The sequence below is a fragment of the Megalobrama amblycephala genome, linkage group LG9, assembly GCF_018812025.1.
Source record: "Megalobrama amblycephala isolate DHTTF-2021 linkage group LG9, ASM1881202v1, whole genome shotgun sequence".
Classification (NCBI taxonomy): domain Eukaryota; kingdom Metazoa; phylum Chordata; class Actinopteri; order Cypriniformes; family Xenocyprididae; genus Megalobrama; species Megalobrama amblycephala.
In genome coordinates, this window is record NC_063052.1 from 24869390 (window position 1) to 24884574 (window position 15185).

Sequence of the window (15185 nt, forward strand, 5' to 3'; positions counted from 1 at the left end):
TTTTTGACATATTAAATTCAAAGTTTTACAAAGGGAATTTTGGATATCTATTTTTATCACTACATAAATAAGGAAAAAATATTTTTTTTAGGAATAAAATGTTGAATAAAATCAGGCAAATTATATATCAACAAATCCCTCTGTAAAAACCTTCAGAATATAGATAGGAATGAAACTGTAATGTTTGTATATTATATTGTGTATTGTGTATATAAGTTCTGCTGAAGTGGAGATTTCTGACTCAGAGCAGGAGCAAAAACTCATTTTGAGAAAATGGCCTTTAAAGATATTTACTGTAATTGAAATCTACAGACGCAAATAGATAACGTGCTATAAACAAAATACACTTAAAAGTGTATTTTAAATGTTCTCTTTCCACCAGTCTGAAAAAACACTTTATGAAAAGCCAAAAAGCGCAAAATCTCAAAATTGACAGGTGCATGAAAAAAGTGTTTTTGCCTGTAGTGTCCCCCCTTAAAGCTGCAGTCCGCAACTTTTTTGTATTAAAAATTTACAAAAATTATATAATGAGAATATACAACATGAATCTATTTTTCAAACCGTGTTTTTGTCTTATCCGGAATCATTATGGTACACTTATAATAAGTGTTTATATTCGGACTATTTCAGACCGGACTGGTAGGACTCGCCACAGAGTATCACAGTAACTGCATGACTCGCCATAGACATACATGGAGAAAAGTAGCTCCGGCTACAATGTTCTTCTGCAAGACGCGTGCAGTTCTGTTTATTAACCGCTAGAGGGCCAAAAATCACGGACAGCAGCTTTAAGTTTAATGATCATTAAAGGTGATAGAGAGGATTTTTTTGTCGACTGAGAATCCAAAGACTGTTACTGAGTTTTTGAAATGAGCGCATGCGTAAGAACAGCCCCCCTCCTTCACAGCTCATTTCAAAGGAACGCCTCCCAAAACTCGTGCACGAGTATCGGAACACGAGTGTTTACCACCGGCATTCGCTGTCGTGTTAGTGGATTCATTATGTCGGACTCACCGCAGGTAACTCATAATCTGCAGTTGTTACTCCTGTCTCCTGACAAAAACATTGCATGCAGCGCCTGTGGAGTGTGGAAAGTTACTGGAGAGCGCAGCCGCGCTCGTCTCTCACAAGGAACGTCACGGCAGTGATTGACAAGCCAGAGGGCCAATCGTTTACGCAATGATCGCGTAAACGATCGGCTGATGTTTTTAAGGCTCTACCTCGTGCACAGATTATGTATATTAATATTATTACTTTCAGTGCACCTAATAAATAGTCTTTTATCAGTTAGTAAAGACAGTTTCAAGTAATATTGCAAAAATGTATAAAACAAAACATCCTCTTTAGCACCTTTAATGATTCAGTGATCATAATGCAAGGCAAGCACATTGCATGTATCTGTATTATAAGTATTTTTAGTGGCATTCAGTATGATATTTGACTGTTCATAGATTGAGTAGTCTATTTCAAATGGATCGCATTTACAGACTGTCTCCGGGGGAGGAGTTAGACTAGTCGATTGCAAAATTTATGTTTAAACATTAAAGGGGTCATGAATTGAGAAATCAACTTTTCCTTGAGCTTTTGATATAGAAGAGGTCATCGTACTATAAGAATATACTGTAAGTTTCAGAACTGAAAACTTCCTTGTTAGTCCAATAAAAGCTTTTATTGATACCAGGCCCACTGAATGACTGATCTTGGAATATTACTTCATAGGTAGGTGAAATGCCGCCTCAGCAGAAGAAATCAATGCGTACTTTATCTTTGCAACGTTAGCCCCACCCACTGGCATGTTAGTGAAATAAGGAGGATGGAAGAGCGATACAACAGGACAAAAATAGCATTACCTTTCAAAGGATCCTTATGCTAGGAATATGGTTATTATTTAATTTCAACAATGTGAATGTCTCAGTTGAGCTTTACTTATTAGTATTTGGTATTTCACTGTGGATTCTTTGGTATTTTTTTTTTTTTTATATGGACTCGACAGTAATGCAACAACATGTAAGTAACTGTTAATTCTAATGCCTGATCTGATATGTAATGATTCATGTACAGTCAGATGTTCTTCTTTGTTTATATGTCAGTAAATCAAACCAGTGACTAAACGGCCATCTTCACTTTGTTTCTCTTAGTAGGATGAAAATAATCTGTTATTTAAATGGTGATTAAATTTTGTAAAGAAATCAAAGAACTCTATTTGATTCTTTTGCAATCGTTGGAGCAGTCAATCAAACCATTTGCGCTAGAGCTGTCAATCAAACAGCACAAGTTAATTAGTATATAATTAGTTATATCGCGTTTGCACTGTTAGTTAAGATGAAAGCATTCGTTAATGTGCAGAAATTGAGTTGCAATGCTTTCATGCACTCAACAACATGTCTGTGATAGGCTACAATCTTCATCACTGCAGCCTTTCATGCCACGATCTTTTCACTTTTCATGATTAGATAACCTTGAGTGCTGTAATAGTAAAAACGTGCTAAAAGAGAAAGTAATATTTGGCTATTTCAAATGGAAAGATGTTAGCCAATCACAGCAGTGGGTGTTTACACTGAAGTCTCACAGCAGACACGCCCCTTAAAACAGCATTCAAATCTAAAATCAGGGTAGCAAAAATGCCTTTTATTTCTAAATTATGACAATTTTTGATGTAAAAAGCATACTAACATTATAAGTGCACCCCAGGAAACATTATAAAACAATAAATCAATGCAGTTCATGACCCCTTAAATGAAATTAGTTCCATAGCCTAAACCCTTAATGCATCTCTGTAGAACTAAAAGCCTAACCTGATCGTCACCTGATTATTTTTTTCATGGACCCAATATATATATTTTTTTGTGTCCACCAATGTAGCTACATTTTTAACCTTGCAATCAATTCATGATAGATACATACATACATACATACATTGATTGATTGATTGATTGATTGTGTTTGAATGTACATTACTGTGCAAAAGTTTGGGGTGAGTTCACCCCTATTCTTTTATTAAAGGTCCCGTTCTTCGTGATCCCATGTTTCAAACTTTAGTTAGTGTGTAATGTTGTTGTTAGAGTATAAATAAAATCTGTAAAATTTTAAAGCTCAAAGTTCAATGCCAAGCGAGATATTTTATTTAACAGAAGTCGCCTACATCGAATGGCCAGTTTGGACTACATCCCTCTACTTCCTTCTTTAATTACGTCACTAAAACAGTTTTTTGACTAACTTCCGCCCACAGGAATACACAAGAGTTGCGTTTGTAGAGAGTGTTTGTCGCCATGTCGTCGAAACGCTGTTATTTTCATCCCGCAGTCCAATCACCGGGTCTGATTCCGGCTCAAATTGATAGGGTAAAATTAAAGACATGTTTACAATAACACTGAGCGCGTGCATCTCCACGTTATGGTAGGAGGCGTGACCTTTCCGGGCAAGATGCGCTAAACTGCTGTCGAATCACAACACAGGAACCGCTGGCACAATCAGAACTCGTTACGTATTTCTGAAGGAGGGACTTCATAGAACAAGGAAGTCATCAGCCCGTTTTTATGACAGTGGAAACACAGTGCCCAAGGAAGTCGACCGGAAGTTGAAGTCGGCCGCGTGCCGCCATCTTGTAGCAGAACTTCACTTGCGTTAGCATCCCCATTGACTCCCATTCATTTTGGCGTCACTTTGACAGCGAATAACTTTACATCTGAGGCGTTTAAAGACTCCATTTGTCCATTATTTATTTCTAAAGATACACGACAATGTATAAAGGGCTCCATTACCTTCTATGTTACATTATGGCCCCGTAGAAACAGTTTTTGTAAAAATAGGCTAACGATTGCGTCATAAACACTCGACTCTCTGTCGCACAGTAGAGAAATTACCGTATAGACAGGAGGAGAAGCTCGCAGGCAATAGTATGCATTAACTTAATATGGCGTACTGGCGTTACATTTTAAAATACTATACAAAATAATTAATCAGAATACTTACTCCTGCTCACTCACACCAAAGAACTCCCCGCTCAAGCTCGCCGTCTCTGCAAGATTAACGATGGCAGTTTGCACGCACAGCTACTAGAAGATTTACATCTGTCAGACAGGTTGCTGACGTCATCAAGCTTAGTTTGAGTCTGCGCGTCAGAAACGGAAGTGCTAAAAATCGCTAAAAATGGGCTTCACTTGTCTCAATTGAGTTCCAATGGGGTCGCTGTGTCCTTTTCTTTTACTGTCTATGTGGAAACAGCGGTATACAGATAAGTAAATTATGTGAAAAATACTGTGTTTTTTTACACGCGAAACATGAACACATGTTATATTGCACACTATAAACACAATCAAAGCTTCAAAAAAACACGAAAAACGGGACCTTTAATAGAAAGCTCAAAAGAACAACTTCTACTTGAAATAGAAATCTTTTGTAACATTATAAATGTCTGTATTGTCACTTTTGATCAATTTAATGTATTCTTGCTGAATAAAATATTAATTTCTAAAAAAAAAAAAAATCTTACTGACCACAAACTTTTGAGTGGTAGTGTATGCTTACATATAGCCATATGTCTCACTTTCCAGGTCATATCCAGGATGTCCAGTAAGTCCATGGACACACAGGTGCGTCTTCTCCTCAGCTGTCAATCATTCCGCACTTATCCACTAACAGTGCTGTGTTGACTATAATAGCTTGGGGCTCATTTCCCTAACAATGATCTACCTCCCGCCTCATTTGCCTAATGAGGGAAGCTAAGAACACTACAGCTCTGAAACAGCAGGGAGAGAGAACGAAAAATTGATGATGATGGTGATGATCATCTTCTCCATTCCCTGTCCTTCCATGCCTGAAGCAGTAATCAGGGAGGGAGCGGCGTAAGAGGAAGGGGAACGGCGCGTTTAGGGGCGAGGGAGGGGTAAAAGGAGGAGGGGGGGGCGGTTATTGAAGTGCCGGATGACTGACTGCTTTGGGAAACTGCCGCTCTTTCAATTACAGTGTGAGGGAGCCTCAATTATTCAACACGGAAAATGACCAAATTATTCTACGAAATGTGTAATTAATCAGGTATATATAGAACAAGAGAGGGAGAGCAAGATTAAAAGAGAGATAGATGGGGAATACCCCTCACGTTTATTCGGTCTCTTTGCTGTGTTTTACCTCTTGACTTTTCTGACACCTTTCAGTGGACTGACATTTAAAGTGTTCTATAAATGGAGATTGTTATTTCCAGCCAACGTCGTTGCAGAGTTTCACTGTGTAATTGGCAATGCGCGTGAGAACCGTGAGGTGTAAAGCACAGTAAAAACCCATTACAATGACTATTATTGAGCGGATTCAATCAAGCCTTTAGGGTTTGTTCTGTGACATAATCACTCTCACTCGTACGACTTGGGGGTCATAGATCATTATATTATCAAAGCTGCCTGGCCAGCTGTTTTTAATGTGTTAAGGTAAGTCTTCCTGGGTTATTGCTAGCAAGGTCAAAGTTCAAGTGTTAGGACCGCTACCATTACATGAGTTTTACCTGAGGACATTCTCTTTGTTGTGTTTCTGCTGTTTCATAGCTTTTGTCTAATTGGTCCTTGAGGGAAAGTGTGCAGGCTGTTTCAGCAGTATGTCTCTCTCTCTCCCTGTGTGTGTGTGTGTGTGTGTGTGTGGGTGTGTGTGGGTGTGTGGGTGTGTGTGTGTGTGCATGCCCCATTGGTACCCACATTGAAGTCCTATTGAAAAACATCTGTTTACTTGTCCATTCTCTGACTAAGCTGTGCGCTGCACTTAAGCTTACTGTTTTTCAGTGCATTGTTTATGTATTTTATGTGATTTTTTTTTTTTGTTTGTTTTGTTTTTGGCTTTATTTATTTATTTTCTTGTTAGTTTTTTTTATGCATCAATTAAACATCTTGCAGATTTATATTCATTGATCATGACTGCTAATGCTGACTTTTTGTGAATCAGCTATATATCAGCCAATAATCAATTTTAAAATTTAAGATGTATGTAATGGTAATATTGATACTACATTATGCTTATAATGATTCCAATTAATAATAATATTAAAAATAATATTTATAATAATATTTAAATAAACATAATTTAATGTTAATTATTACATATTATTCACAAAGAGAATGTTTTCTCTCTTTTTATTTAGATACACAATAAATTTGAATTAAATAATTAAGGTATTTGTGGAACAGGTCTCTACCAGGCAAAATGGAACAAGTCTCTAAAGCCCACCAGGGCTTCAATTATTTGATCAAAACCCAGTAAAAACAGTAATATTGTGAAATATTAGGACCGCTCCCTAACATTTGACTAGAAGAGGCTTAGGCGACCAAAAATTTTATTAGTCTGTTAGTCGCAGAAAAAAAACTTGTGGCAAAGTTACGCAGACCATGAGGGACAGATCTTTACCGGCGGGTCCTTGTGGTAATTACAGTATGTCGGGCAGGAAATCCAAACGTCGGCCTTTCATTCATCAACCTCAAATATGGCTTACCATTTGAAACCTTTAAGTATCAACTTTACATGGCTGCTCACTCTAACCTTAAACTAGATAAATGTGCGCTATTACGGTATTAGACGCATATCCAAGTGTTTATGTGGGGTGCGGAAGCTAAACTATAGTGCGCTTACCACATGACATGGAGGCCGTGCAATCACTTGCATTTTTTTCCTGATAACAGCTTAAAGGTGCCATTGAATTGAAAATTGATTTTACCTCAGCATAGTTGAATAACAAGAGTTCAGTACATGGAAATGACATACAGTGAGTCTCAAACTCCATTGTTTCCTCCTTCTTATATAAATATCATTTGTTTAAAAGACCTCTGGAAAACAGGCGAATCTCAACATAACACCAACTGTTACGTAACAGTCGGGGTGTACGCCCCCAATATTTGCATATGCCAGCCCATGATTGAGGCATTACACAAGGGCAGCCAGTATTAACGTCTGGATCTGTGCACAGCTGAATCATCAGACTAGGTAAGCAAGCAAGGACAACAGTGAAAAATGGCAGATGGAGCAATAATAACTAACATGATTCATGATAACATGATATTTTTAGTGATATTTGTAAATTGTCTTTCTAAATGTTTCGTTAGCATGTTGCTAATGTACTGTTAAATGTGGTTAGTTACCATCGTTTCTTACTGTATTCACGGAGACAAGAGTCGTCGCTATTTTCATTATTAAACACTTGCAGTCTGTATAATTCAACTTTATTCTTTGTAAATCTCTCCAACAGTGTAGCATTAGCCGTTAGCCACAGAGCACTATCAAACTCATTCAGAATCAAATGTAAACATCCAAATAAATACTATACTTACGCGATTAGACATGCTGCATGATGAACAATTTGTAAAGATCCATTTTGAGGGTTATATTATCTGTGTGAACTTTGTTTATGCAGTGATAGAGTTGAGAGCTCAGGAGGGGGCGGAGAGCGCGTGATTTAAAGGGGCTGCAGCATGAATCGGCGCATTTCTAATTATGCCTCAAAATAGGCAGTTAAATCTAAAATCTAAGGGGTATTTTGAGCTGAAACTTCACAGACACATTCAGGGGACACCTTAGACTTATATTACATCTTGTAAAAAAACATTTGATGGCACCTTTAAACAACTTAAAATACTCTGTAATTTTTGGTCATACATCCTAGAATAAGAGTAATATATCATTCGAAACTGTAAAGGGTCTACTTTTATTTGTGTAAACTCACAATGACAAGAAAATGTTGTGCCTTTGTAAAATAAGGAAAACAAACAGGATGCGCTTTCCGCCGTCTCGGTCTCCCTGAACTGGAGCCCGTCACAAAAATGAACTGAAACTCAGCATATAGGCTACATAACTCACAGACATGAGAAATATATCTACAGAAAATTTTCAAAAGATATCTATTTCAAATAAATGCTGTTCTTTTGAACTTTATACTCATCAAGTAATCCTGAAAAATATATCATGGTTTCCACAAAAATGTTAAGCAGCAAAAACTGTTTTTAATTATAGTAATAGTAACAACCATAATTAATAATTAAGCACCAGTAATAACTGAGCACCAAATCACCATATTAGAATAGCTATTTGTGTTTGTATCATTGCGGTAATTTACAATGCACAGCATAAATGAGTACACCCCCTTTGAAACTTCTGAAAGTCAGCAATTACTCAATTACTTAGAAGACATGTTAGGGTTCTTTAGAGAGATAATGTTCCAGCAAGTCTGCTTAATCAAATACCAAAGAAGCATGTCAAAATTATTCAGGAAAATAAGATTTTCTTATCAAGGTGATTAAAATGCTGTTTAGTAAACATGAGTACACCCTCCTAAAAGTTACTAAATAAAACGAAATAAAAATTTGCTGGTGTAAGGTTAAGGCAATCTTTGATCAACAGGTAAGTATGTTGAACCAAAACATTTAAAGAGAAGTAATTTCCTCATTCCCTGCATTGTTGGGCATTTTTTTCAAAATGACAATGATGGTATGCATTCTCCCAAGGTGAAAAACCTTCTGTGGACATGTATTGAACTCAATCTTAACACTCTTGAGCACCTGTGGGGGATTCTGTAGAGACGAGTTGAGCAACACTCCCCATTAAAGATCAGGGCATTTAAGGAGCTCATCATCCAGAAGTTAAACAGGACAGGTGTGACAATTAGCGACGACAAAATTGACTAATTTACTTATTTTATGGCTATTAATGACATATATTTCTCAGTTTTTATTATGTATATGTTTAATACATTTTAGTTTTGCCATCTTTTCATGAATTGTATTATTGATCAAAAAGAAAATACATCTTTTGTATTTGTTCAGAGTGGGTGTACTCATTTATGCTGTGCACTGTGGTTAATGTTAGTTTTATGTTCTGAACAACAACAACAACAAAAAACTTTAAGTATATTTAATTATTGCAGGTTTGATTTGATTCACTTTATGTATTTAATCTCACTTTATTAACCAATGTCTTTGCTGCTGACCTTCAATGACACTCAAGGCATACGCAAAAAAGGGGCGAGGCCTGGTTGAGTTGAGTTAGTAGTGTGTTGAAACTCACGGTTGTGGTAAGGGGCGTGACATTTCAGAAACACGCTCAAAGCAGTTGATCAATCACAACACACTGGTCCAGCTGTTTAATCAGAGCACACTGTGCTTTTTGGAAGAAGGGGCTTCATCGAAACAGGAACTAAACAGAGCATTTTTTGAAAAATCAAGAATGAAAGCCTATTCTAGTTGACCACAAAAACAAATTCAAGACTTTGTAAAAGGGCATAATAGGTCCCCTTTTAAATGCATTCTTTCCAAGTAAACTTGCCTTGCCTTTTCTGAGTGCACATTTAGATAATTATTTGCTGGTTCAATGATTAAGGAGGAGATGGCAAGGAAAATGTGGGGCCTACATAAAAATGATTTAAATGCCAAGTAAATGCCCCAAATGACTGTTTAAGAAGAAACTGTCTGTGGAGTGAGCAAGTACTGTCACATTAACTAGATGTGCTTTCATCTACTTGTTTCGTTGTTAATAATGGAAAGTCATTCTTTTTCTCGTTGAGTCATCCAAGGTTAGTCATCCAAATTTCATCTGGCCTCACATGACCTCAGCGCATTTCTCTTCTGTCCAATCACAGATGGAAGGGAGGGGAAATGGAGACGTGATCCAGTGCTATCCTCCAATAGCTGAGCATCAAGACGAGGGAGATGATGATGATGAAGATGATCAGATACATTATCTCAGTGGTGGAACCAAACAGAAAATGCACATGCAGAAAAACGATCACCAAACCAACAAAAAGCTCCAGTTTCAGCATACAACTGTTACAAAGCCTGACCTTGCAAATCTCAGCCCAAGGTGTGTGCACGCCTACACATGCATGTATTTAAAAAGCATTAAAAGATACAGCATTTTAATAGACATTTGCTCACTGGTGCATGAAGGACCTTGTGAGAACAGTAAAGTGGTTTTCTGTTTGTGTGTGTTCAGGGTTGTGGACGGCACAGAGGACAGTGATGGTACAGAAAATTCCCACACGTTTATATTTTCCTCCAGTCATCAGCACACTGTCAGTGGTGCAACTAATACCACAGCCACCACAGCAGGTTTGTGAGTGTGTGTAAATGTGTGTGCTGGCAGAGGCTGGATAAGTTGTTGTGGCGTCTTTTGTCTTTATACCAGTATTTCAAGGCTGACGCATAATAAAGGATAACACCATTTCCAGTATTTATTAATGATAATCTTTTGTTTATCTCCTTAAAGAAAGTCACCCATATCTACTTTTGTTTTAGATCTGACACAGATGTCCAAGCTGTTCTTTCCCTCTTAAATTTCATTCACGCTCACGGATATTCATTGTTTCTCGTATGTTGACCAATACTGTAAAATTGAATACTACTGCCTTTAGCTTTATTTTTTCCATACACAAAAGGTTAACCCTGGGTCGTTCTAAACCCTGGGTAAATGGAATCCAGGATTATCTTGCTTCACTTTTCACACTGCTCATAATTTACCTGGGGTTAAGAATTAATCCTAAGTATTCATAAACTGATGTTTCACATTGCACATTCTTAAACCCTGGGTTAACGTTCTTATTTGCATATGTGCAGTGTCAGTGTCATTGATTGGAAAAAACGCAGGACGCGACCTGTTTACATAGCTCTAGCATTGCGTGTCCTCATATTTGACTATAAAGGGACCAGAGGTATAAAGAGTAATTGAAAACCATACTTGAGTAAAAGTACTGATACCTTACATCGAAAATGACTCCACTACAAGTTACAAGTAGCCAATTCCAATATGACTAAAAGTCTTAAAGTATCTGATTTTAACAGTACTTTTAAAGTATTTAACTCATGCTGAATGTAGGCTCAGAGATCCACTTGTCCTCAACACCTGAGAGACATGGTAGTGAAAATAAGAAACAATTGAATTGTAAGATGAGAAATCAAGTTTATTTTCTAAAATCAAAATAAAACTGAACACCTCAATGTTGCAATAAATCAAGGTTGACACAACGACCTTTTAAATGTCTACAAACTCTCAAGTCTCAGTTAAGCTCAGGTGCACAAAAAGGCCATAAGTAACCCAATAAGTAAACCAATATCCTTCAAAACAGTCTTGTCAATATAGCGGATAAATAAAACAATGTTAGGTAAAATGAAATAGTCTACTGTATGTGCTGGTTTGAGCCTCATCACCAGCTGCAGTCACTTCCTCATCTAATAAATCAAACACCTGCGATCAAAAACTACCTGCTAATGCACTCACATTCAAGTAAAGTAGCCTTGTTGACAAGTTTTGAGGGAGTAAAGGTAAAATGCACAAGATATAGTACCTTCAATGCACTTAGATGGCGATATCGCTTCCTTATATCAGAAACAAACTGCTGCAGAAAAAGTTAGGTGCCATGAAAAATGTAATTTGTAATTGCATTACTCATCACAAATGTAGTGGAGTAAAAAGTACAGTACATTTACTTGCTCAAAAATGTAGTCAAGTAGAGAGTAAAAGTTGCCAATATCTTTGATACTCAGTACAACTACAAAGTAGCCAAAAAGATACTTAAGTACAGTAACTAATTATATTAAGTACTTTACACCTCTGAAAGGGACTATTTTGGACTATAAAGGTAAGAATGACTCAAATTGTCATGTTTTCTGTCAGCATTTGACATTTTTCCTCTCAAACGCTGAATTTACTGTTTATATACAATACGCAGTGTTTCCGTGACTGTCCAAAGCAGGCAAATATGAGTATGTGATTGGTGTTTGTTGCTAGGCGTCTAGACATCGTTTCACACTGTAAAGTCTGGCACTGCAATGCAGGGTTAACACAGCAAAAGTGGTGCTAATTCTGCTCCGGAGCAGGGTTTCATAACCCCGGGTGAAAAGCAGTGCTAAACCCACTTCTACAGTAAATTACAGATGTGAAATGTTCCTTTACCCGGGGTTAAAAGCAATGTTTAGAATGACGATAATTCAGGGTTAAGTGTAGTATGAAAACCCCTAAAGGTGTCATGTAGCTTCATTAGACTGTTATTTATCATTTTTAGACCTTAATTTGATTCACTGTGTATTTTCGTATGAAAAAGCAGCTTAGAAATTCTGCAAAGTACCTTCTTTTTTTTGTTTCATGGAAAAAAGAAAATCATATCGGTTTTGAAAGACATGAGAGTGAGTAAATGGTGACTGGAAATGGTAACAGAATTTTCATTTTTGTGGTGAACTCTTCCTAGAAGTCTTTGTAAATTAGTTTTTACTGGATTTTCTGTCATTGTGAGACAGTTGGACATAACTGTTTTTTTTTTTTCTCTGCAGATTTAGCAGCTAAATCGGAGGACACCAGAGGACAGCTACACTACCTTAACCAAGAGGTAAATAATTTTTCTATTTAATCTCTGGCAGTCATTTTTTTTTTTTTTTTTTTTTTTTGCTGTGTCATTTAATGGTAGGTCTGCATTTAAATTTTATTTAGAAAGGCTTCCCATGAACTGTAGGTTTTAAGGCTAATAACCCTGCGCTAAATGTGAATACTGACAGATCGAAACCAGCGCAGCTCAGGTGAGCTCCTGGTGCCAGGTACGCACAAGCCATATGGCAGGCTGCTGTGAGAGAGGAGAAGGGGATGTTATTCAAACACTAGAGGACATAAAACTCATTAGAAGAGGAAAGTGGGGCTGGCCCCATGTTGATGATAGAGAATATTCCAACAGTCCAGAGTTCCACAATGCCCTTGAACCCACCACATGTGGTTTCCCACGTATCGCACATGTACATGATTCTGTGTAATTCTTGTTTAACACGTCCATTTTGCCATCATTGCCTATAGTAAATCATCAAATTGAAGTGTGATTTTCACAAAACTGTATTTTGCTTTTTCTAAAAAAGGACACCAAATAGCCAAATGATATGATTTCATATAATTCATACATTTATGTACACCAAAGCACCAATAAAAAAATCAAAGCAAAAAAACATTTCAGAATTCACAGTGTATAGTATGTGCAACAGCAAAGAGCTTGTTTACATTTTAGGCAAGTCAAGTTGCGATACTGAACAGGACCACATGTGGAGATGCCAAAAAAACCTAAACCAACCGCCTTGACCTGCATATGTACTAAAGTACACAGCAACATACACAGGACAAATCCAAACATTATCCTGAATGTGTGTGAAAACGTGAATGTACTGAAATGTGTCTATGCATAAATACAATGTGTGATTAGTGCATTGAGAGCACTCATACATGATTTGTTTGCCCATCAGTATAACTCACACGTGCTTAATGTACGACTTCTGTACGTCACCGCAATCGTCTTTACTTTGATTGCAATCCTCATCCATCAAAACTTTCATAGCAAGAAGCTGGTTTGCTTTATCCAGCCGAGAAACATAGTTTTCATATAATCTGGTCATACAGAGGTGGGATATTTCGACGTTCCGTTCAGACAGGAACAGCACAATGTGGGAGGGCTCGTGCTCTTCAGATACTATGACAGAATATGACGGAGAGTTTGTATTTTAAAGCGAAACAGACACTGGAATGAATAATTCTCTCTGCCATCTCTGATATAATCAGCATGGACTTTTAAGATCATTTAACTGTGTGACGTAAATTATGTTATGATGCAATTTCACATGCTTCCATAATGTTTTTTGCATTAAATGCGTAAAAAAATTTGTAATTTTAAATTTGGATTTTGAATTAATCGCATGCGTTAACGTTGACAGCCCTAATATCCTTATATATATATATACACACATATTAGGGCTGTCAATTTAATGTGTTAATTTAATGAATTAGATATGGTGGAAAAAAAACATTAAAATTATTAACCCATTTAAATCACCCACACCACCTAGACCTATGTAGTTCATCTTACAATTCATATAGTTGATTGGTGATGAACATGAAGCAGGGCAACAACTCCCTGAATCATTCATTCAAACCGTTTTTTTTTTTTTTTTAATCATTCAAATTAATTAAATATTTTAGATTTCAACAATTGCATGTTATTTTGTTTAGCTGTCTGTTCAGAATCGTGGGAGAATTGTGATCTCTGTTTGAAACAAAAATATTATAATAGATAGATAGATCGATACATAGATAGATATCAAAAGCTAAGAAATATAGCCCAGCATATATCGCACAGCAAAAAATTACATCATAGAAAGCAACGTAATTACCACATTCAAGGTCCAGAAAAGTAGTAAAGACATTGTTAAAATGGTCAACATGACTACAGTGGTTCAACCTTAATGTTATAAAGCGACGAAAATACTTTTTGTGTGCCAAAAAAAAAAAAAAAAACTTTATTCAACAATTTCGTCACTCCCCTGTCATTCTCCTATGCTGTTTACGTTGCATAGTCATTGAAGGCTTCTGTGTACTACGTCAAAATGCTGACTCATTATTGGCCAGCTCCTGTGTCAGCATCACACACGTGTTGTGTTGCTCACGTGAACAACGTCGGCCAATACTGAGTCGGCATTCTGACATGGTACACAATGTCTTTACTACTTTTCTGGACCTTGAATGTGGTAATTATGTTGCTTTCTATGGGGATAAAAAAATCTCTCGGATTTCAAAAATATCTTAATTTGTGTTCTGAAGATGAACAAAGATCTTATGGGTTTGGAACGACATGAGGGCGAGTAATTAATGACAGAATTTTCATTTTGGGCTGAACTAACCCCTTAACATTAACTGAATATTAATGTTTAATAAAAATCCATCAGGACATGAAAGACTTACTGTCAGTCTGGCTTTTAATTTAGATTTTAATGTATTTTTCCATGTTTTTCCCCAGTGAAATATATTCTCAAAATCCTTATTTAATCATTTAATTAACGCTGCAGTTCTTATTGCATAAAAACTACAGATCGGACCCTGACAGAGAACTGTATTTCTGCTGAGTATTGGCATGGATATAAATCCATGTGACAACCCACAGTCTTGATTGTCAGCCCACGGCTTTGACATGAGGCTTTTGACAGGTAATGTCGTGAGAGGGACGCCCTGCTGCTGTGACTCTTCCTCATTTTTTCCCTCTCTGTCTCTCTCTTGTATCTCACTATATATTTTTGACAGCTGGCCTCTCAGCAGGATTTTGTTGTAATCCATGCTTGATTCGGTCCACCAAGAGGATGAGGGCTCTCTTCCTGTTGTCCCTTCCTGTTTGAAGCTGTTGTCTTGTACCTCCCCGCCTCTGATGGCAT

General features: G+C 37.0%; 1 protein-coding gene across 2 annotated transcripts in view; it reads left to right on the plus strand.

The window, feature by feature from the left end:
- The window catches only part of kcnh8 (potassium voltage-gated channel, subfamily H (eag-related), member 8), an 83729-nt gene that overhangs the window by 60713 nt on the left and 7831 nt on the right, over positions 1-15185 (plus strand). The window contains exons 12-15 of one of the 2 annotated variants that reach the window (XM_048202334.1): positions 4554-4592; positions 9602-9822; positions 9955-10070; positions 12285-12340. In XM_048202334.1, coding sequence (XP_048058291.1) covers positions 4554-4592; positions 9602-9822; positions 9955-10070; positions 12285-12340 — 432 coding nt within the window. The remainder of the gene's footprint in view (positions 1-4553; positions 4593-9601; positions 9823-9954; positions 10071-12284; positions 12341-15185) is intronic. The other variant, XM_048202336.1, reaches the window with a different exon arrangement.